Source organism: Protopterus annectens, chromosome 3.part1, assembly GCF_019279795.1.
Source record: "Protopterus annectens isolate FY-2018-M chromosome 3.part1, PAN1.0, whole genome shotgun sequence".
Taxonomy (NCBI): Eukaryota; Metazoa; Chordata; order Ceratodontiformes; family Protopteridae; genus Protopterus; species Protopterus annectens.
The window spans coordinates 1268049488-1268072413 of NC_056732.1; the positions used below are offsets into that span (position 1 = coordinate 1268049488).

A 22926-nucleotide genomic window follows, 5' to 3' on the forward strand; every position below is an offset into this window, starting at 1 on the left:
CTTGTACTAGGCCTTCTGGCCTCCAAAATAACATTCAAAACTTGTTGTGGAAGCTGAGACCCTCCAGGGTTTAAACCAGCAGAATATGCCAGGCTGTCAGATGTAGAGAATGAAGTTTGACATTGAGTAAATGACTTCTCCTGAGACAGCAGGTGAGGAATCAAGGCAAATTTAATGATCTGTTTGGGCCACACCAATTTCTTAAGCATGTCTATTTCTCATTCAGCTTAATGCAATATGCAGATAAATGCCAAATGGCTTCTGTTTTGACCTGACATGCACGTCCAAGCACAATGCATTTGTCAGTGGCTAGAGTGGGATATATACTAATTAGCCAAAACAGCTGCATGGTTTATCCCAAAGATAATGACAGCAGTAAACTTTTAAAAGTTTCAGCTTGCAATCATGTTTGTGTCAGTTAGCTCTAAATGTATATCAATAAACCCATTGTGGCAATTGATAACACCGCTGCTTCAGGTTTCCACTTTGCACCTGTTCTTTTGCTATGAATGTTAACATCAAAGATCCATTGTTTAACTCAGCTACTTTGGCTACACCATATTAGAACTGTGGCATTGCTCCATTCAGTTATAACTGCAGTCTGCATTCTCCTGGCTGCTACCAGAATAAGTTATAATGAACAACTCAAATCTCCAGTCACCAACAGCCTGTAATCACAAGAAACCATTCTCCTTGGATGTTGCAGTTCATAGAAAGCATAGCTCAGCATCTATACACCATGAACATTTTCATTAATTTGCTTTTGTGTCCATTCACAGCAAATATCTTATCTCATTCTCTCCAATGGAGCTCAGGAAGTTTGCACTGTAACTTCCAATGGTCAGAGTTAGCCTTTTGACAGAATCAAATGATGTCCTCACATTTCAAAAAAATTTAGTATTTCTGGAACCGTAGGGGTTATGAAAGAAGTATAAATGGCAACCCTTCAGCACAAACTAATTTTATAGTTGTAATATTCTTTAGGTTCTAGGTCTTCATTCAAATTTTATAAATCACAGTAACCACAGTAACTATTCCATTTGTAATATACTGTACACAACTTACAATATCTCAGCAGCCATTCAAATTACACATACTGTCAGCATTTTATTCATCTATCTGAGAGCATTCATATGAGTGTAAGGGGTTCTGCCTATGTAACTTGGTTGCTGAGATATTTAGAAAAATGTGAAAATTATATCTATATAAATTAATATAATAAAAACTACAGTCAATATCTATTTACCTGCACAAGACAGAGGTTAAATATTAATGCAGTTGAATCTGCCATTGTGCAAGCTTTAAGATGAAATCTTGTAAAACCTTGTATATAACATGGTTTTGGAATTATTGCTACAGATATGAACAAGCAATATTTAATGCCTAGAGACGTCAGTAGGAGTTATCTGCAGATGCACTTGGAGGCATCACTTGGATGTAATGAGTTAAGGGGTTACTTGAATACAAAGAAGGTAAATCATTTAGAATCCTGTCAGAATTTTAAATTTACAAATAACCTTGTGAAAAAGAAAGGTGTTTTCCCTTGCAGCTATATTTATGTAGTGCATGAAACACCATTATTATGCTCAAATATCAGTTAAATTACATCCTGGTTCAGAGCTACTATCTTGTGAGACCAGACCTTAACAATGCTTAAAAGGGTGCTTAGCAATTCTTAAGCAGCCCTACTGTTAACATTGCAATGGTGTTACAGTACCACCAAACCAGGATGTTATTCAACTGATATCTGACCATAAATAACAGCAACAGAACATGAAACAGGTATATTTCAACTCTGTTTCTCTCTGCTGAATACATTACACTCACTAAAAACGTATTTGGTAACTAACTGCTTCCCTTACACAAGGAATACGAAGTACAGCAGTTCTCAACTGCATTGCAAACCAGTCTTTCAAAGCCAGCACAACAATTCCCCCTTTTTTAATGTTTCTGTAGCTAGTAGTAAATGGAGCATTCAAACCACCATGCATTACAAAGAATTATGATAGGATATCTGATCATAATTAAGTGTTCTTTCTTGGCATCCATGTCTTGAACACATAATAAGCAAGTCATGATTGGTGACCCAATCATAATCCTCTGTATGCACAAAATTAAAACACACACACACACACACACACACACACACACACACACACACACACATATACACACACACATATACACACAGACACACCTGCTATTTATCTCTCAGTTTAATTTGCTGTCGAGGCCAATCTGGAGCTATTAAAATCATGTTTGGCTTGTCCTGTCTGACCTTCAGCAGTACCTTTGGGAGGAGAGGCAGAGGTGGAAAGGCATACACGTGAAGATTGCTCCAATTGAATGAGAGCATCCACTTTCCAAGCTGAGGGATGAAACCTTTTTGTGCAAAACTTTGGCAGCTGGTAATTTAGTGGAGAAGCGAACAGATCTATGTCTGGAGTTCCCATAACACTGTCAATCTGAATACATGAGGATCCAATTTCCACTCGTGGGGATCCATAATTTGTCTGCTCAACACATCTGCTAAGGAGTTCTGTGCTCCTGGCAGAAACCTTGCCTGAAGATTTAGCTGTAAACTGAGAGCAGTCTCCCACAAAATCATTGCTTGTCTGCATAGAGGATAAGAATGTTCCCCTTGCTTGTTGATGTACCACATGACAGTTGTGTTGTCTGTTTGAATCAACACCTGCCCTGGAAGAAGTAAATCCTTGAAAGCTATCAATGCAAATTGGACTGCTAACATCTCCTTCAAGTTGATATGTAGATGTTGAAGTCTGGCAGGCCACGGGTCTTGTATCCATTTTACATTTAGATGAGCTCACCAAGCTTTGTCTGAGGCATCTGTCGTTAAAATCTGACTCGCCTCTGGCCGGGTCACAGAGAGTCCCTTGTTTAGGTGACATTCCTGAGCCCACCACAAAAATTCCTTTTGAATGCAAGGTATTATTTGAATGACAGTGTCCAAATCTTGGCAGTGGTGTGTCCATACATTTTGAGATACCATTGTAGCCTCCTCATATGCAGTTTGGCATTGGGAAGTACCAGAATACAAGATGCCATGAACCCCAAGGCTTGCAGGACTGTCCTTGCAGTCAGCCTGGACTGATGAGACAACTGCTGGAAGTAAGAGAAAGATTCTTTTGTTTGTCCGGGGTCAAAAGGCCATCTGGGATGCTGTATTCAGTCTCACACCCAGAAAGCACATGTCCTGAGAGGGTACAAAAGACTGGACTTTATTTCATTCACAGAATACCCCAGGCATCTTAACACAGCCATCACATACTGTAAATGATGAAGAAGTTCGTCCTTTTCTTGGGCCAGAATCAGGCAATCGTCCAAATAAAGATAGATCTATATTCCTCTTAGCCTGAAGAAAGCTATCACTGGAGCCAGAACCTTCGTGAACACTCTGGGCGCAGTAGATAAGCCAAAGGGCAATGCAGAGAACTGATAATGTGAAGTCCCAGCCAAAACGCAGATACTTCCTGCAACTGGGCCTGATAGGAACATGAAGATAAGCCACCTTGAGATCCAGAGTCACCATCCAGTGATCTTTGCCCAGCAGAGGTAAAAGCTGTTGTAACGTCAACATTTTGAACTTGGGAATGTCCAGATATGTGTTGAGGATAGATGCATCCAAAATTGGTCTCCACGTGTTCCCTTTCTTTGGTACTAGAAACAGGCGAGAATGAAACGCTAGGCCCACTTCTGGCAGAGGAACCCTTTGTATGGCCCCTATTTGTACTAGTATACTAATTTGCTTGCGAGCCTCTAGTCTTTGCTGAGGAGGAACGTCTGGCATGCCTTTGAAAGGAGGCAAGGTATGGAAATAAAACTTGTAACCCTGGTGTATGATATCCAATACCCATTTGTCTTGGGTAATCAAAATCCAATTTTCCTTGAAGAGTGCTAACCTTCCTCCCAAAGGTGCTGCCAGGCAGAAGGATCTGGCAGCTGAAAAGTAGGTCATTGGGCCTGTTTACGAAAGGACTGGCCCCTGCCCTCACCCGAAGATTGTGCAGGTGAACTCCCTGTTCTAGGCCTGAAAGAACTCTGAGCTCTGCCCCTACCACGTCTAGATCTACCCCTAGACTGAGAATCATAAGAAGGATACGTCCACCCCTTAGCAGGCCAATTCCTACTAAACTTCGGAGGCTGAACTTGCAAAAAATCTTTAACAGCCTGCATAGACTTAGCCTTGTCTTCCATTTTCTTCAAGACTGATTCCACAGGTGAACCAAACAACACATCAGACTGCAAAGGAGCATCCAAAATCCTTGTCTTAACATGGTCAGATAAATTCTGATCCTTTAACCAGGCGTGCCTGAAGAACTGAGCCAGTGGCAGCCACCCTAGACGAGGCCTGCACAGCATCAAAACCACACTGTAAAGAATGCTTACGCACTTGTCCAGAGACATGCACCAAATCTTGCAACTCTTTACACTCAATGCCTTGCCAGAGCATCCACCTTAGACTTCAATTGAGAAAGAAGAAAGTTTTGATATTTCAACATATGAAACTGGCAATTCAAAGCCCTCATAGCTAAGGTAGAAGATGTATAGACCTTCTTTCCCCATCTATCCAAAGCTCTGGCCTCTTTATCTAGAGGAACCGGATTTTTACAACAGAGGCCTTGACACCCTTAGGTCCCTGACTAATAGTTTCTGGGTCCGCCCTAGGACTCTTATAAAGATATTTATGAGCCTCAGGCACCCTGTAATACCTATCCGGTTTAACAGGAGCAGGAGGCAGAGAATCAGGATTAAGTGAAGCCTCTGCAAACACATCTTCCACAACATCCAGAACAGGGGGTATAGCCAAGGGCCTATGCTGGGGTAACAGCAAAATTCCTAAGCCTTTTCCTGAATCAGAGAAGTCCTGACCTTCCCACTTAAAATGTTCCCTCATAGAATGAAGTGTCTCTGAAAGAAAAATCCTCTGGAGGAGAAGCAGAAGGAGTGGAATCATCTGCATCAGAATCAGAATAAGGAGAATACTCCTGCAAGTCTTCAGCTGAAGACTCTGAGAAATCCGAAGCCTGCTCAAAACTTCCCAACTCTGGCTCCACCCTAGGCCTCTTATCAGGAGGGGGCATAGAACCTCTAATCAGAGTAATTAAATCTTCTGCCATTTTAAGCATGTGCTTCTTAGGCACAGACCCTGCTGAACTAGGAGTGACACCAACAGAAGCAGAAACTGGCCTGCCTCTGGGAGAAGCCTTGGAAACAGAAGGAGAAGGCCTAACCACCCTAGGAAGGGAGGGGAGTACAGTAACTTGGGAAGCCCCTTCAGCCTGACCTGCCTCCTGAGAGTCCACATCTTGCAAAATCAAAGGCTCCCCCTGAGACTCCAGAGAAGTCTCCATCGGAACCACCGGTTCCACTAAAGCCTCTAAAGAACCGGCGTCCGGAACGGACGACTCATCTTGCCTGGGTTTAACTGTTTTGTCTTTGCACTTCTTCGCAGAAGCGGGCCGGAGAATCGGCGGCATATTATAATTGCACCGCTTCCCAAAGACCAGCCTAGCAATCTAACCTTGCAATAGTGCGTTTTTTGAACCTAGCACAAGCGACACCCAACAATGTCGTACTCAGCCCCCAAACAACGAATACACAAAGAATGATAATCCCTATGCGGTATCTGTTTCCCACAAGAAATGTTTTCCTTTCTGACATCCAAACACTGAGGCAAGAAAAAAAAGAAATTTTATTTAGTACCCTTTGAACGGGAAAAGACTCAGCTGTAATATTGTCCATATTCCTGATCGTGTTTGTGATAAACATTTCAGCTGTGTGTTCTGCCTAAAATAGTTTAGGTAGTAGCTGTAATATTCTTCATATTCCTGATTGTGTTGTGGGCCTAGTTGTTTGTTACAGGCTGTTTTCTGAGCTCATTGTCCAGGCCATCTTAGTTAGCAAAGACCACCCCCCACTTCAGTGAGAGTTTAGTGTTTATGGTCATTGTCTAGTTGGGTTGCTACGGCTTGTAGAAAGCACCTCATTCGTTCATTTGAGCTTTTTAAAAGTTGTTTCAGGTTTCAACTTTCTGTTAAGACCAGGGTTGCCAGATTTCCAACCAGCCAGGTAGGGACAAAAAAAAAAGGTCTCTCACGGCAAGTGAAGACCAAAAAAAAAGGTCTTTCTTTAATGCGGAATAGAGTTCAACATTAAAGAACAGTAGCTCTGCACTAAGCACGGAGCTTCTCGCGTTTAATGCAACACAAGTAGCTCCGTGTTTAGCGATTTTTGACTGGCCTATATACCAGCATACGGGCCAATCAAAAATCGCTAAACACGACCTACTTCTGCTGAATCTTGAACTGCAATGTTCGCATTAAACAGAAGCTCCGTGTTTGATTTCTGATTGGCCCGTCTGCCGGTATACGGATCAATCAAAAATCGCTAAACACGGAGCTACTTGTGGTTAATGCGGAACACAAGAAGCTCCATGTTTAGCGATTTTTGATTGGCCCGTATGCCAGGTATAATACAGGCCAATCAAAAAAAACAAACAAACAAAGCGGAGGCTGGCCAGGATTTAAACCGGCAGGGCGGGACTCGGGATCAGGCTGCTGATCTCGGGACAGTCCTGCCCAAATAGGGACGTCTGGCAACCCTGGTTAAGATGTTAACTTGAGTGTTTCAGCCATTACACACAGAGCTATCTGAGGAGGAGCAGCTGATCTGTGATATATAGCAATAAGTAGCCTGTTTTTTGCTTATTTGTAGTAGTTATTGCTTATTCTAGATATTTATAGCAATTTTATTGTATACTGCATACTTGTACTGTATTTCATAGCTATTGGCTCACTTGTGATAAACATTTCTGTAGTGTTTTGTCCCACTCTCCCTCCCTATTGGCATCTTGTCTTTATACCTGCTGGCCTTGCAGTTGCCCACCCCTACTCTAAATTTGATCTTGGACACTCCTCCCAGTCTAGTGTCATTAGCTCATTCTACCTAATACAGAGAGAACATCTGAGAAGGCCAACCCACTTAGTTTATTTCCTTCTGTTCCTCCTTTCTCCCTTTCCTTAACAAAAAAAAAAAAAAAAAAAACGCATGAATAACCTTGTATCCTTGTGTTCTGACTGTGCTTCTCAAACATTTTGGAAATATAGAGTATACTTTAGTGCATTTATTAAAACTGCATTTGTCTTAATATTGCTAAAACTGATGTGATCCCCGGGGTGAATTTCCTATCTCCCATCCAATCATCAAGGTTCATCTTGAAGAGGGCCAAGGAGGCGCTCTGCTTGACATGTATGGGCAGTCTATTCCAGAGTCTGGGGAGTCTCTGGGTCAGAAACCTATCCTTCCAGCATGTTTTGTTCATTGTGATGACAAGGTTTAGATCCCTGAAGTCTGTGGTTCTGAGGGATTGGGATTTTTTTAAGTGGAGCATGTCCAACAGCTCAGGGTTTGACATGGCCTTTTATGTTAAGCAGAGATCACCGCTGCGTAGACGATATGCTACAAAAGTATAGCTGGAGTTTTTTTAGACGGTCAGCACAGGGCATCTGCTTTAGGCCTGTGATTCTTTTAGTGAGGTATTTCTGCGGCCTTTCCAGCAGTTGCAGATGTCTTGTGAGGTACATACCAAACAGGGCATTGTACTCTATAATGGGTCTAATGAGGGATGAGTACAGTGGGACAATGACCTCCTTTTTTCTGGATGAAAAGCCCTTAGTGATGCGGTGTACCACATATAAGGATTTCCTGACTGTTGTGGCGATGTGGTTATAGAAGGTGAGACCACTGTCCACCTGTGTCCCTAAGTCTCTCATCACACTTTTGGTGTTTAGTGTACTGCCACCTACGTTCTAATTCATGGGTACACGGTTTTTCCCAAAGGGGATAACTATACATTTCTTGGCATTAAGCTTGAGCCCATGGCTCTGGCACCAAGCATCTGTTTCTGTAAGGCCCTTTTGTAGAATATCCACATCATTTGGGGATTCAATAATGGCTCCCAGTTTGCAGTCATCTGTGAACTTTGTTAGCCAGAGTCCCTTAAGTGTTGGCCTGTATTTCAGAGAAGTAGATGCCAAACAGGAGCGTTCCCAGGACTGAACCCTGAGGTACTTCACTTGTCATTTGTCTGGAGCTCGACTTTAGGAGTCGGCTACTTGTACAGTCTGGGTTCTGTCAGTAAGCAAGCTGGCAACCCATCGAGAGACGTAGGGATTTATGCCCAGCTTAATAAGTTTATCTATGATTCCAGAGTGGAGGATGGTGTCGAAGGCCTTGGTGAGGTCCAGATAGGCTGTGTGGACTGCCTTACGCTCATCCACAGCTCTGGAGACTGATTCGAAGAAGTCAATCAGGTTCAGGAGAAAAGATCGGCCCTTCATGAACCCAAACTGGGTGGGGTCCAGTGTTTGAAGGTTGCCAATGTCTTTGTTTATATGTTCCATGATAATGCATTCCACGCCCTTGCAGATCAGGCTCATCAGACTGATGGGACAGTAGTTCCCGAGATCCAAGGTGGATCCCCCCTTGTGGAGTGGGATAACTGTAGCTGTGCACCACTCAGTGGGCACGAAGCCTGAGGTGAGGCTATGATTAAACATGACACTTAGGTGAGGTGACATTTCATTTTGTAGTTCATGTAGTACACAGCCCGGTCCCATGGATGCTGCATTCTTAGCTTTAGAGAGTGCGGTTTCTACCTGTGTGGCCATGATTACCGGAATTTAGCAATCTTTTGATATTGAGATGGGCCCTTTAGGGGGTGAGAGGGGGGTGAAGTTGGCACTAAATCGATCTGCCAGGATATTGGCAGTATCCTTGTGATCAGTATATTCAATGCCATTCTGTTGTAGCTCAGAGCAGATCTGAGCATTGTCATTTAGATTCTTGACATAACTGTAGAATGCCTTGTGTTTGTCTTTGGAATCTTTGGCAATTTTATTTTCATAACTAGCTTTGGAGGATTTTATGAGGGATCTCAGCTTCTTAGTGAGGCTGATAAGGGAGTTTTTTTGGATCCTGGGATTTTCCTCTTTTCAACAACAATTTCTTCCTTCTGTTGTATAGTTTGTTTATGGCAGGGGACCACCAGATTGGCTTCCTTTTTTTGGAGGAGAGCATCTTGGTTCTATTTGGGATGGTAAAATTCATGCACAAGTGGATGTGCTCATACACTGCCTTAGTGTAGGATTCAGCAGTTGAACTTTCAGCTCCCATCTGCATGGGTGCCATGAAGTTTGTCACTTTTGACTTAAGTAGCAGTAAGTTGGCTTTGGAGAAGTTTTTTATGGAGGTTTCCTTACTGGGGGTGGGGGTGGGATGTGGATATCAAGGGTGATTTGCTTACGGTCAGACCTGACCAATGAGGGGGTGACCACTGGTGCGGAGCATCTATCTCCCATGCTGGTAATGACCAGGTCTAGGATATTGGAGTCCCTGGTGGGACAATGGATTAGTTGATCCAGGGCATTGGAATTTATGAATTCCAAGAACCATTAGGCAAAGGTGTTGGTACACGAGTAGTTTTCCCAGTTAATGGCAGGGTAGTTGAAATCACCCGTATTAGGGTGTTTGGTTCTATCTTAATATTTTCCAGTATGTTTAGAAAGGTGTAGTGAGAATATTGGGGCATGGTGGGGGATCTGTAGCAAGCTACAATTTGGATTGCAGTCTTACCTAGTGTTAGTTGCACCTGGAGAATTTCAAATGCATTGTGTTGGTCAACTAGATCGGAGGTGTGAATATCCTTGGTGAATATGGACACTCCTCCACCTTTAGTGTTTTGGTCTTGGTTTGGTGGCTGAAAAGTGTGGTGAGAGTTGTAGCCTGGTATTGCAGGGGTGTTCTCTGGAGTCTTGAACCTCAGTTACTGCACAGACATCGATGTTTCCATTTTTAGGAGTGCCTCGAGAGAGTGCATTTTGAGGTTTCGACTTCTAGCATTGAGTAGCATTACCTTCAGATTTTGCATGCTTGTATCTGTTATGGTGGTGGTTTTGTCCTTTGAACCTTGCCTAAAAAAGGCACTATAGGGGTGGAAAGAGCTTTAGCCAGTAACCTGAATCCCATGGGTGACAGGTGCAGACCATCTCTGGCAAAGCATCGTGGTTTGTCGATCATGTCATCCCAGGCAGACAGATCCTGGATCCCCTTTGAATGACAGCAGAAGTTTAGCCAATTGTTGAAGTCAATCATTTTGTCCTTATACTGTGGTATCATTCTGGGTGAAGGCAGTATGATACTCAGGGCTAGGGTCATACCTGCCTGGGCCACATGATCCAAGAGCTCTTCCATGTCTCTTTTCATGCAGTCTAGGGAGGTACGTCTCAAGTCATTCACTCCAACATGGCAATGACAGAGTCGTATTTGAACTTGTTGTGGAGTGACTTGAGTGCATGCATTATGTGGTAGATCCTGGCACCCGACAGGCAGCTGACTGTAATTTTCTCCTTGCTCAGCCTGGTGAGTGGAACATCAGTGTGCCTGACTATACAGTCACCTATGACTAAAGTGTTGGGTACGTTGTCTTGCCTTAGGGGCTGTTGCTGTGTGGCACACTGGTGTTGTGAGCTATCTGTCACTTTGGTTGTGACTGGTGTTTGCGCAAAACAAAAAAAAGGTTTCAGAATGACATTCACACAAATCATTAAACTATATGTTTTTAGTAGGGGTTGACCAAGAGTTGTGCTCAGTATGCTCCTCTTCTACAAACAGACAACTCATAGTCTGCTACACCTTCGGGCAGGAGGGTTTCTCATGCAGTGACCTAATGTGATTATGTTTTACTTCAGCCGGCTGTGTATTATCACACAATTGGCTATCACATCAAATCACTACAACCCTAAGTGTCTCCCTTATTGATGCTTCTGCTCTGCTACTCTAGAAGGCTTCCACTGAATCACTCATCTCTAAGAAAACTGATATCTTGTCACTTCCAGTGTAATAAAGCATAATAATGTTGATGTCCCATGATGAAAATCACTGGGGGAGAATATACCCCTCGGAGTACTGCCTGTATTAAAAGGCATTTTATGTTAAGAAAGTAGGAACACTATTGTAGAAAAAAATGTAATGATGATCTGGCTTAGACCTTATCAAAACTTTTGACTTGTCAATCATCTCTTCATTATTATGGGGCATCAGTCATCTTTGTATTATTATGTAAATTATGACTGCTTGATTTTCATAGCCGAAGATGTGCTATCTCACTGGGAAAAGTCAAACAGTAAAACCAAGAGGCATCATCTCATTCAATCTCATTGAAATCAGTGTTCTGCAAACTCTTTACTCTTAGGTTCATAGGTTGATACTAGGCTATCTGCCCTAGGGCATTTATAAGCCTAGCCAGTGTACGTTTGGTTTATGCCACCCTTTTAGATTAGTTGACTGTGCCTCTGTATAGTAGGTCACAGAAGGTAGCCCTTTTAAGGTTTGTTTACTGTACCTCTGTCAAGCAGCGACACAGAAGAGATCCCAGGGGTAAACTTACGATCTCCCATCCATTCGTCAAGATTTCTCTTGAAGAGGGTCAGTGAGGGGCTCTGCCTGACATGGATTGGGATTTTGTTCCAGAGTGAGGGGAGCCTCTGGGATATTAATCTGTCCCTCCAGCATGTCCTATTTATTTCTGTGCTGAGGTTCAGGTCCCTGGAGCATGTAGCTCTAAGGGATTTAGATTTCCTGAGGTGAAGCATGTCCATTAATTCTGGGTTGGACATGGCTTTATACGTCAGACACAGATCGCCTCTGAGTAGGCGTGCAACTGAGTAGAGCTGGAGTTTCTTTAGCCGAACTGCATAGGGCATCTGTTTGAGCCCCTTGATCCTCTTGGTGAGATACTTTTGGGGACTTTCCCGTTGCTGAAGGTGTCGGGTAAGGTACATCCCAAACGGGGCATTGTACTCAATTATGGGCCTGATAAGTGATGAGTAGAGGAGCACAATGACCTCTCTTGATCTAGATGTGAACCCTTTCATGATAAGGTGGGCTATATAGAAGGTCTTTCTAACCACTTTGGCAATGTGATTGCCATAGGAGAGATTACTATCTACTTGGGTCCCCAAGTCCCTAATTACTTCTTCCGTACTTAATGGATTACCACCTATGTGGTAATTTGTGAGCACTTTGTTTTTTCCAAAGGGGATGACTATGCACTTTTTGGCATTTAGCTTTAGGCCATGGCCCTGGCACCATTTATCCATCTCTGTGAGACCCTTTTGGAGGATGTTTGTGTCAGTCGGAGAGTCGATTATAGTACCCAGTTTGCAGTCATCTGCGAAATTGGTCAGCCATAGTCCACCCGTGTTAGCCTGTACCTTGGAGAAATATATACCGAACAAGAGAGGTCCCAGGACTGAGCCTTGTGGGACACCACTTGTAACTGGTTTAGAGTCTAACATGGCACCTGCTACTCTGACCATGTGGGTTCTATCCCTGAGCCAGTTTGCAACCCATCTTGTGACATAGGGGTTGATATTTAAGCTGGTGAGCTTATTTATGATGCCCGAGTGGGGTATTGTGTCAAAGGCCTTTGCGAGGTCCAGGTAGGCTGTGTGGACTACCTTCCCTTCATCTATGGCTTTGGTAACTGTTTAAAAGAAGTCGACCAGGTTCAAGAGGCAAGATCTGCCCTTAAAGCCAAATTGGGTAGGATCCAGTGTCTGGAGGTTCCCAATGTCTTTGTTTATGATTTCCATGATGATACATTCCATAGTTTTGCAGGCCAGGCTAGTCAGGGTTATAGGGCGATAGTTTCCGGGGTCTGTTGTGGCACCACCTTTGTGGAGTGGGACCACTGTTGCTGTACGCCATTCCTTGGGAACATATCCTGTAGTAAGGCTGAGACTGAACAGTGACTTTATATGAGGGTTTAGTTCTTCTTGGAGCTCGTGTAAGATGCAGCCCAGGACACCGTCTGGTCCCATTGATGCTGTGTTTTTAGCTTTGGAGAGGGCAGCTCTCACCTGTGCATCTGTGATCTCAGGAAGGCTACACTCTGTTGGGATAGACATTTGCTCTTTTGGGGGGGAGAAGTTTGCACTGAACCTTTCTGCCAGGATGTTGGCAATGTCTGTGGGTTCAGTGAATTTTTTGTCATTTTGCACTAACTCAGAGTATATCTGGGAGTTGCCTCCCAGGTTTCTGACATAACTAAAGAAGGCCTTGTGATTATCTTTAGTGTCTTGTGCAATTTTTCTTACAAAGCTGGCCTTAGAAGATTTTATGAGGGATCGTAGTTTCTTGCTAGTACTGATCAGTGACGCCTTCCCTTTTTGGGATTTTGCTCTGTCATGCAGTAGCTTTCTCCTTCTGTTGTATAGCTTATTTATGGCCGGGGTCCACCAGACAGGTCTCCTGCCTTTGGAGGAGTGAGTCTTGGTTTTATTTGGGATAGCATGCTCCATGCATTCCTGTAGTTGTCCATAGAATGCTTTTATAAAGGATTCTGCATTTTGGGCCGTATTGTCCACTGGCCTGGGGGCTTTGAAGGATTCCACCTCAGTTTTGAGAAGTGTGAAGTTTGCTTTTGAGAAGTTCTTCACCGTGGTTTCCTTGGCTAGGTGTGGGGACGGAATATGGATGTCCAGTGAGATTTGTTTATGGTCTGATCTTACCAATGAGGGGTATACCTCTGGTTTGGAACATAGAGACCCCATGTTGGTGATGACCAGATCCAGTATGTTTTCCCCTCTTGTGGGAGTGGTGACCAGTTGTTCCATAGCATTTGAGTTTATAAATTCTAGGAACCGTTGGGCGAGGGTATTTGGGCTTGAGTAGTTTTCCCATTCGATGTTTGGGTAGTTGAAGTCACCCAATATAATAGTGTTTGGAGAGACCTTCATATTCTCCAGTGTTCTCAGGAAAGCCGAGTGAGGTTCCTGTGTTTGGGAGGGTGGTCTGTAGCAGGCTACAAACTGAAAGGCAGTTTTGCCCACTGTTAGTTGCAGATGGATGGTCTCCGAAGCTTCGCGCAGTGCCACTAGCCTGGAGGTGTGGGTATCTTTGATAAATATGGATACTCCCCCTCCTTTTGTGGTTCGGTCCGAGTTTTGGGGCCGGAAAGCATGGTATGAAGTATAGCCTGGTAGTGCTGGAGTACTCTCGGGAGCCTTGAACCAGGTTTCTGTTACTGCACAGATATCGATATTCTCCATACTGAGGAGAGTCTCGAATGCGTGCATCTTGAGGTTTAGACTTCTGGCGTTGAGCAGCATTACCCTTAGTTTTTTTTCTTTGTGTTGTCTATGGGGGTGGGTTTGTCTTTTGAGCCTTGCCTAAAAAAGGCACTATGGGGGAGGCAAGAGCCTTAGCCAGTATTTGAAAACCCAGGGGTGACAGGTGCAAGCCGTCCCTAGCGAAGCAACGTGGCTTGTCGAGCATGTCATCCCAGGCTGACAGACACTGGATCCCCTTTGAATGACACCAATACTTTAGCCAATTGTTAAAATTGATCATTTTGTCTTTATACTGTGGCATCATTCTTGGTGAGGGTAAGATGCTACTCAAGGTCAGGGTCATATCGGCCTGGGCTACATGATCAAAGAGCTCCTGTACGTCTTTTTTCATGTAGTCCAGGGAGGTACGCACCCAAAAGGCAGCTTACAGTGACCTTCTCCTTGTTCAGCCTGGTGAGTGGGACGTCAGTGTGTCTGACAATAGAGTCACCTATTACAAGTGTATTACGTGTGTTGTTTAGCCTTAAGGGCTGTGACTGTGTGGCACACTGACTTTGTGAGCTATGTGCTATGTGGATATTGTTTCGTGGTAGGTGTTGCTTGGATGTCTGCTTTGGAGGTCTCTGCTGCTTAGGCAGATTTTTATTTAGAGCCTCCGAGTATGTTTTTGTGTGTTTGGTTTGCTGATGCAATAGGTCTATGTGAGACTGGATTTGTGGTGTGTGTGGTTACCTTCTCCTCCTGACAGGCTGTGCCAATACTGGGTTGAGAGAGCTTTGCCTCCAGTTTGGCTATATAGTTGCATCTCTCACATATATTTGAGCTTGTTGGGAGGAGGAGAGGGTGGACTGTATACATAAGGCAGTTGTAACATTGCCTCAAGATTCCCAGATTCACCAGCTGGACTGGAGAGTAAACTCGAAACTGACCTTTGGACATGCCTGAATAATATAGGGAACTACTTATTGACTGATCAGAAAGAACCAATAGGGAGCAAGTGCTTTGAAGGAGTATAAGAGGATGTAGTGCTTTAGTTTGTGTTTACCTATGAGATTACTTATAGGAGCAAGTGCAGGGCTTTAGAATGAGAATACAGTGCTTAATTTGAGATTTAGAGCAGTTCTAAGGGAAAAAGTGAAGAGTAGACTTTGTGGAGCCGGGAATAGCTTAAGCTTCTTTAAGCGGCGCTGCCCGACGCTGCTCTGTGCGCAAGACCGCGCTAAAAGAGGGTTACAGGGTTTTAAGAGAAAGAGATCAAGGAGTTTAGAATTGACCCAAAATGGCCAATAAAACTACAGCTTCTAGGCAGTAACCACTCCTACAGGGACAGGCAGGCTGTTCAGTGTTAACCACTGCCACTGGTAAACACAGAGACTTCCCTTTAGTGCAAGCACGCACTGGCCTTCAAGAAACTTACAAACAGTTCAGAACAGCAAATCTGTCACTGAATTTTCTTAAATTTCAGAAAGTGGGAAAAAAGCAAGATCTTTTTTTTTCTTTTTTTCTTTTTTGTTTTAGTTTAAAGGTAGCAGAGATACACAAGTAGCAAAATAATCACAACAGTGCAATAAATGACCCCACACTTGAGTGCTAGGCCAAAGTCAGGTAAAATGCAGTTTTAAGAGAAAAAAAACAATTTTAAATTAAGTGCAACACAGGAAATGCAGTAAACAGGCTCTAGATGTGTTCTAAATACTGTTTCTAATACAGATATAAACTTTAGCAAGCTGGAAAACGCCGAAAAGTAGGCGGCAAAGCAGTAATTCTTAACAAAAAAGCAGAAGAAAATACTTAAAATCTCAAAAGTGGCTCCTTTCTCCTCTCAGCGTTTTTTCCCCTTGGTAGGTGCCAATATATATTCACATTAGCAAGCTTACCCATAGGCTGATAACATAAATTAGGTTCCATTCAATGTACTAAAGACACAACACCTCAAACATTTTCTGCTGTGTCCCAATACATTGATTGAAGTCAAACATGTTGCACAGACAATCAAAAGAAGCCCACTGTATCTTTTACAAAATCACAATATAGCAGAGAATGGAAATATGACCTTTTTCCACTGCTGTATTATCCTGAAGTTAGTACATGTAAAACTGTAGGAATGTGGGGGTGCTGAATCCCCACATGGAAGTGCAGGGAACGGGGTGTCACCCCCACAAAAAAACTCTCAGTGGTTTTACTTTGTCTGCTATGTGCTGCAGTGTGTTTGTGTGGTTTTGTATGTGGTGTGTGTGGTTTGGGATTGCAGTATGGAGTGTGTGTGTGTGTGTGTGTGTGTGTGTGTGTGTGTGTGTGTGTGTGTGTGTGTGCGTGTGTGTGTATGTAAGTTTGTTTCAATTGAAAGTGCTCAGTGTATCATAGTTTGAACAGTCATTTTTTTTTGCTGTCCTGTGTTGCAATCAGTGTTGAATTAGATTATTAAATGTATACTCAAACTAAAAGGAGACCCTTGGTTTCTTGAGTAATGGGTTAAAGCTTAGGAGTTTATGTTATGTCAACAAAACCTATGGCATGTTCTTTAGCATCAGTCTTGCTTGTCAGGCCTCTTCTGTACTTTTCAAACCACTTCACAGGATGAGCACACTGTTGCTATGGTTAAACCTAACTTGCTAATTATGCTTGAGAATGCCCCATCTTTTATCTCCCATATACTGATTCCTGAATATCAGACAAATGGTGCATTCTGATCCTCTCAGTTCCTAACATATGATACAAGATGGATTGTCAAATGTTTTAGTAATTCCAATTTCTCCTCTGTGTGGTATTCGTTTTTCCTTTCCACATATAGCCCCAGCTAAGCCCACAAATCATAGGTGTGTGTTGATAACATTCCTGCCTAGTTTCCTGTTATATAGCTAGTGAGGAATTTATTGGTAAAGTGACTTTTTGTGCTATATAATGTGATTACTTATTGTCATTTGTTTCAATCCAAGAAGGATGTAAGGTCAAGGCAGTATTTTCACTAGAACAAACCAAGGACTGTTTGTTTTATTCACATGTAGTTTATTGCTTTTGTAAAAAAAAAAAAAAAAAAGATATAAAACTGTAATGGTTGGCAGAAGGGGAGGTAAGTGACCTTTTCTTCACAAAAAGAACCAGAGAGAGAAGAGGAGAGTGGCTGAAGTCTGCAAGCTCATCTATGCACGTTTGGATCGGTGGGGAAGTGAAAGACTGCAAGCAGCAATAAAAAAGAGACATTAGCATCAGGAATGAAACGAGACCAACGGTTTCTTCAGTAGGCAGTTTAAACAGTGGGCAAGTTAAACCCATAACAAAACTATATCAATGACTAAGTTTCTGTTTTTGTTTAACTATTTCTGAATGACCATTAAATTTAAGTCAAATAAGTTAAACCCAAAACAGACTCACTCAATGCTGCAGGTCTGGAATATTCTGCGGATCACCACAGACTGTTGGGCAAGGTCTCCACTATCAAGTCGAATACCAACAGCTTGATAACCCAGCTTTGCCAAAGCCAATGCCACAGTGCAAAAATTTGGAACTCCACTCCTAAAGAAAGAAAAGGAAAGTTAACTATCATATCTAAAAAATACAATAGTAGTTGCAAAACAATTTAGCAGCTGCTTCCAATAGGCACATCAGAACAACAAAGAAACACCAACCATGTTGTATTTCATCTTAGAATTGTTTTCATTTTCATTCTTTTTTCTTATAAGGTTCTTTCTTACATTTACTACATGATCTGCTCCATATGCATTCAAAATAGTCATATTAAAGCTGCCATTCTCAGGCTTACCACTTCCTGATCTGTGCCTTTTTACATTATCCATAGCTGACCACCTTATCACACCCAAGTCTAGTTTTTCCTGAATAATGCCTAGTTCTAGCTGCAAAGCAGACTCTTGCTATGTAATATTAAATCAGAAAGAACCAGTGCATTTAAATGTGTGTTTTCTAATGCCAGTTCCTACACACAAAGGTCTATACAAACACATGAAGATACCAAGACAAGATCTGAGTCTATCTAATGTGCCAAAGTTCTGCAGCTAAACATTATACAGCTGGCCACCCCCCTACCACTTCCCTTGTCTCTACAATCTCTTTCTTCTCTATCTCTGTCTCAGACTTCCAAAAATTCTTGCAAAGACTATCATTCTACCAATCAGGAGATGTGGTCCATGGCCTCCACAACTCTGTATAAAAAGGATTTCTGTAAGTCAGTAAATGTCTTTCATCTGGCTATCGTTCATATCTGCTTCTCTCCTCTTGGTCATTCCTATTCAGCACCACTTCTTCTAATTAACTCTGCCTGAACAGACTGCCCATACCATATAATTTTGTTTTATTCTCTCTTCCTGCATGTACATACCAAGCTCTTGACAGTATTTCACTCAAACCTCTCATACCCTTTTTAGCAACCTGCTCTCCTTTTCTGTATATGACTAATAGAAAGTGACATAGAATTCCAAATGGATTTTAACCACAGAACTGTGTAATTTATATGATGACCTCAGCAGCAGTTAAAATCACTCACCAAGTTATGATGGTCTTGGTCTTCAATAATAGTTTTTCACACAATGCAATTTGAGTGATGAAACTGCCATGACACATTACTTTTGTGTTTGTGATCCACATTAAAGCAGGACTAAAAATGCAAAATGCATTTATGCAAGCCTCAAGATTACAACACATAAATGCAAAGATGCAGCAACTGCAAACATGCATACAAAATAAAACCTAAATTTACAAAGGGGAAGAGTGGCCCATTAGAGCAGTGGTTAGGGCTGATAACTCACACTGCTTGGTTCCTCAGTTTGGTACTAGCTGGAGCTTTCCATGTGGACACCGCATGCTTCCCTGATGTATTTGTGGGTTTCACTGGGTTTCCTCTCCAACTCCAAGACAAGATGTTCATGAACTAGTAATCCTCAAAAATGCCTGTGTGTGTGTGTGTGTGTGTGTGTGTGTGTGTGTGTGTGTGTGTGTGTGTGTGTGTGTGTGTGTGTACGTGTGTGTGTGTGTCTGTGTGCCATGCACTCACAGGCATGCACTGTGAATGAGTTTGCATCCTATAATAGACTGGTATTTCATCCAGAATTAATCTTTGTCTTGCTCCAAATGAGTGCTGGGATTTGCTCTGGTTTCTCATGACCCTAAAGGTGATAAAACAGGTACGTATAGAATTACTGTAACGTCACAGCCATTATCAAAAATAAGGGTAGTCCTTCACAAGCAGTTTAATAAACCAAGCCGAAAGAAGAAGAAGAAGATTTATGGGCAGTGTAGCAGATACAAACATATGCCATATACATAGGATCATAGGAGGTTACCAGGCTAATGGCCCTGGGGCCCTTACAAGCCTAGCCAAGGCTTTATCCCCAAAAAATAAACCTCAGTCAGCACCTGTCACCCCTGTCAATAAGGGACACAGGTGGAACCCCTGGGACAAATTTGTGGTTTCCCATCCACTCATCAAGGTTGTGCTTGAAGAGGGTCAGTGATGTACTCTGTTTGACGTGTATGGGGAGTCTATTCCAGAGACAGGGCAGCCTCTGGGATACAAATCTGTCTCTCCAGCAGGTTTTGTTAATGTCACATATTAGATTTAAGCCTTTCAAGTGGGTAATACGTATGGAGTTAGACTTACAGATATGGAGCATCTCTAGTAGGGCAGGGTCTGAGATTGCCTTGTAGGTGAGACGCAGATCACTTCTAAGCAATCTGTATGAAACCGAGTAGAGTGATAGTGATTTGAGTCTGTCCACATAGGACAGGTGTTGGAGGCCATGGATTCTCTTTGTAAGGTATTTCTGTAGCCTTTCCAGCTGGTGCAGGTGTTCATAGGTTCATAGATCGGTACTAGGCTATCGGCCCTAGGGCCTATACAAGCCTAGCCATAACAATTCCCTGGCTATTTCTTCCCACAATATTTGCTTCCCTGGACCCCTGTCTAGCAGGGCGACTGACTTGATTCCCCAGGGTGAATTTCCTATCTCCCATCCAATCGTCAAGGTTCCTTTTGAAGAGGGCCAAAGAGCCGCTCTGATTGACATGCATGGGCAGTCTATTCATAGGTTCATAGGTTCATAGGTTCATACTAGGCTATCTGCCCGAGGGCATTTACAAGCCTAGCCCATCGTTTTGTGGCTTACGCCACCCCTTTAGTATGGGGAACTATACCCATTATTTTGCTGTGCCTCTGTCGAGCAGTGACACTGAGGTAATCCCTGGGGTATATCTGCGATCTCCCATCCATTGGTCAAGATTTCTCTTGAACAAGGCCAGCGAGGTGCTCTGCCTCACATGTACCGGGATTTTGTTCCACAGCATAGGGAGTCTTTGGGTGATGAATCTATCCCTCCAGCACATCCTATTAATAGCCGTGTCGAGGTTTAAGTCTCCCGCCCTTGTGGCTCTGATGGATCTAGATTTTTTGTGGTGAAGCATATTCATCAAATCTGGGTTTGACATGGCCTTATATGTTAGGCAAAGGTCACCTCTGAGCAAGCGTGCGACTGAATAGAGCTGGAGTTCTTTCAGTCGGGCAGCATAGGACAGATTTTGAGACCCTTTATCCTTTTGGTGAGGAACTTTTGTGGCCTCTCCAGCTGCTGCAAGTGTCGGGTCAGATACATCCCGAATGGGGCATTGTACTCAATCATTGGTCTGATGAGTGATGAGTAAAGGAGACTATGACCTCCCTTGATCTAGATGAGAATCCCTTCATGATAAGGTGGGCAATGTAGACGGTCTTCCTAACTACTTTAGCTACATGGGTGTCGAATGACAGACTACTATCAACCTGGGTCCCCAGGTCCCTGATAACTTCTTCTGTGCTCAGTGGATTGCCACCTATTTGGTAGCTAGGGGTAACCTTGTTTTTCCCAAAGGGTATGACTATGCATTTTTTGGCATTTAACTTCGGGCCGTGGCTCTGGCACCAGTTATCCGTTTCTGTGAGACCCTTCTGAAGGATATCTGTGTCAGATGTGTTTTCTACTATGGCGCCCAGTTTGCAGTCATCTGCAAACTTTGTCAGCCATAACCCTCCTGTGTTTGCTTGTACTGAAAAGTAGATGCCAAACAAGAGTGGGCCCAGGACTGAGCCCTGTGGGACACCACTTGTGACAGGCTTTGAGTCTGACATGGCGCCAGCAACTCTGACCCTGTGGGTTCTGTCACTCAGCCAGTTTGCAACCCATCTTGTGATGTATGGGTTAACATTTAAGCTGATGAGTTTTTCAATGATACCCGAGTGGGGTATTGTATCGAAGGCCTTAGCCAGATCGAGGTAGGCTGTATGGACTGCCTTTCCCTCGTCAATGGCTTTGGTGACTTGTTTCGAAGAAGTCAACCAAGTTTAAAAGGCATGATCTGCCTTTGACAAAGCCAAACTGGGTTGGATCCAAAGTCTGCAAATTCCCTATGTCTTTATTTATGAGGTCCATTATGATCCTCTCCATGGCTTTGCAGATAAGGCTTGTCAAGCTAATGGGCCGGTAATTTCCAGGGTCGGTGGAGGCACCGCCTTTGTGAAGTGGGACCACAGTTGCAGTGCGCCACTCCTGGAGTGCGTATCCAGAGGTAAGACTTTGATTAAACAGCTGTCCTAGCTGTGGGTTTAATTCCTCATTGAGTTCGTGGAGCACACAGCCGGGGACACCATCAGGTCCCATGGATGCTGTGTTTTTTGCTTTGGAGAGAGCAGTTCTCACTTGGGCGCTGGAGATGTTTGGGGGGCTGCAATCGTTTGGTATAGATATCTCTCCTTTTGGGGGGGGGGGGAGAAGTTTGCACTGAACCTGTCAGCCAGTATGTTGGCAATGTCTGTAGGATCAGTAATCTTCACATCATTTTGAACTAGTTCTGAGCATATCTGGGAGTTTCCTCCTAGGTTTCTAACATAACTAAAGAAGGCCTTATGATTGTCTTTTGAGTCTTTAGCTATTTTACTCTCGAAATTTGCTTTGGATGATTTTATGAGAGCTCTTAGTTTTTACTTATAGTGATCAAGGGTGTCTTACCTTTTAAGGATTTTGCTCTATCTTGTAGTAGCTTCCTCCTTTTATTGTAGAGTTTGTTTATGGCTGGGGTCCACCAGACTGGGCGCTTGCCTTTGGTACTAAGAGTCTTTGTTTTGTTTGGGATTGCCTTATCCATGCAGTCCTGCAGGTGCTGGTAGAAGGTGTTTGTAAGTGATTCAGCGGCTTGAGTACTGTTTTCCGCCGGCTCAGGGGCCTTAAAGGAGACCACACTAGTCTTTAGAAGTGTGAAGTCGGCTTTTGAGAAGTTCTTTACTGTGGTCTTTTTTATTTCAGGTGGGGTGGGATGAGGACCTCCAGCGAGATTAGTTTGTGATCTGATCTCACCAGTGAGGGGTATACTTCCGGTGTTGAACATTGTGCTCCCATGTTCGTGATGATGAGATCAAGTATGTTATCTCCTCTTGTGGGGATGGTGACTAGTTGTTCCATGGCATTTGAGTTTATGAATTCCAGGAACTTTTGGGCTAGGGTGTTTGGGCTTGAGTAGTGTTCCCAGTCTATATTAGGGTAATTGAAGTCACCTAGTATGATGGTGTTTGGTGATACATTTATCCCCTCTAGTGTTTTCAGGAAGGCCATGTGAGGTTCCTGAGTTTGTGAGGGTGGCCTGTAACATGCTACAATTTGCAGAGCAGTCTTGCCTATGGTTAATTGCACCTGGATGGTCTCCGATGCATCGTGCGTTGCCACCAGTCTTGAGGTGTGGGTGTCCTTGATGAATATGGATACCCCCCCTCCTTTCTTGGTATTGTCTGGATTTTGGG

At 43.3% G+C, this 22926-nt stretch overlaps 1 protein-coding gene across 1 annotated transcript in view; it reads right to left on the reverse strand.

Annotated features, from left to right (window-relative positions):
- NAPRT (nicotinate phosphoribosyltransferase) overlaps positions 1–22926 on the reverse strand; it is a 1644161-nt gene that overhangs the window by 599228 nt on the left and 1022007 nt on the right. The window contains exon 7 of the mRNA XM_044067330.1: positions 17526–17666. Coding sequence (XP_043923265.1) covers positions 17526–17666 — 141 coding nt within the window. The remainder of the gene's footprint in view (positions 1–17525; positions 17667–22926) is intronic.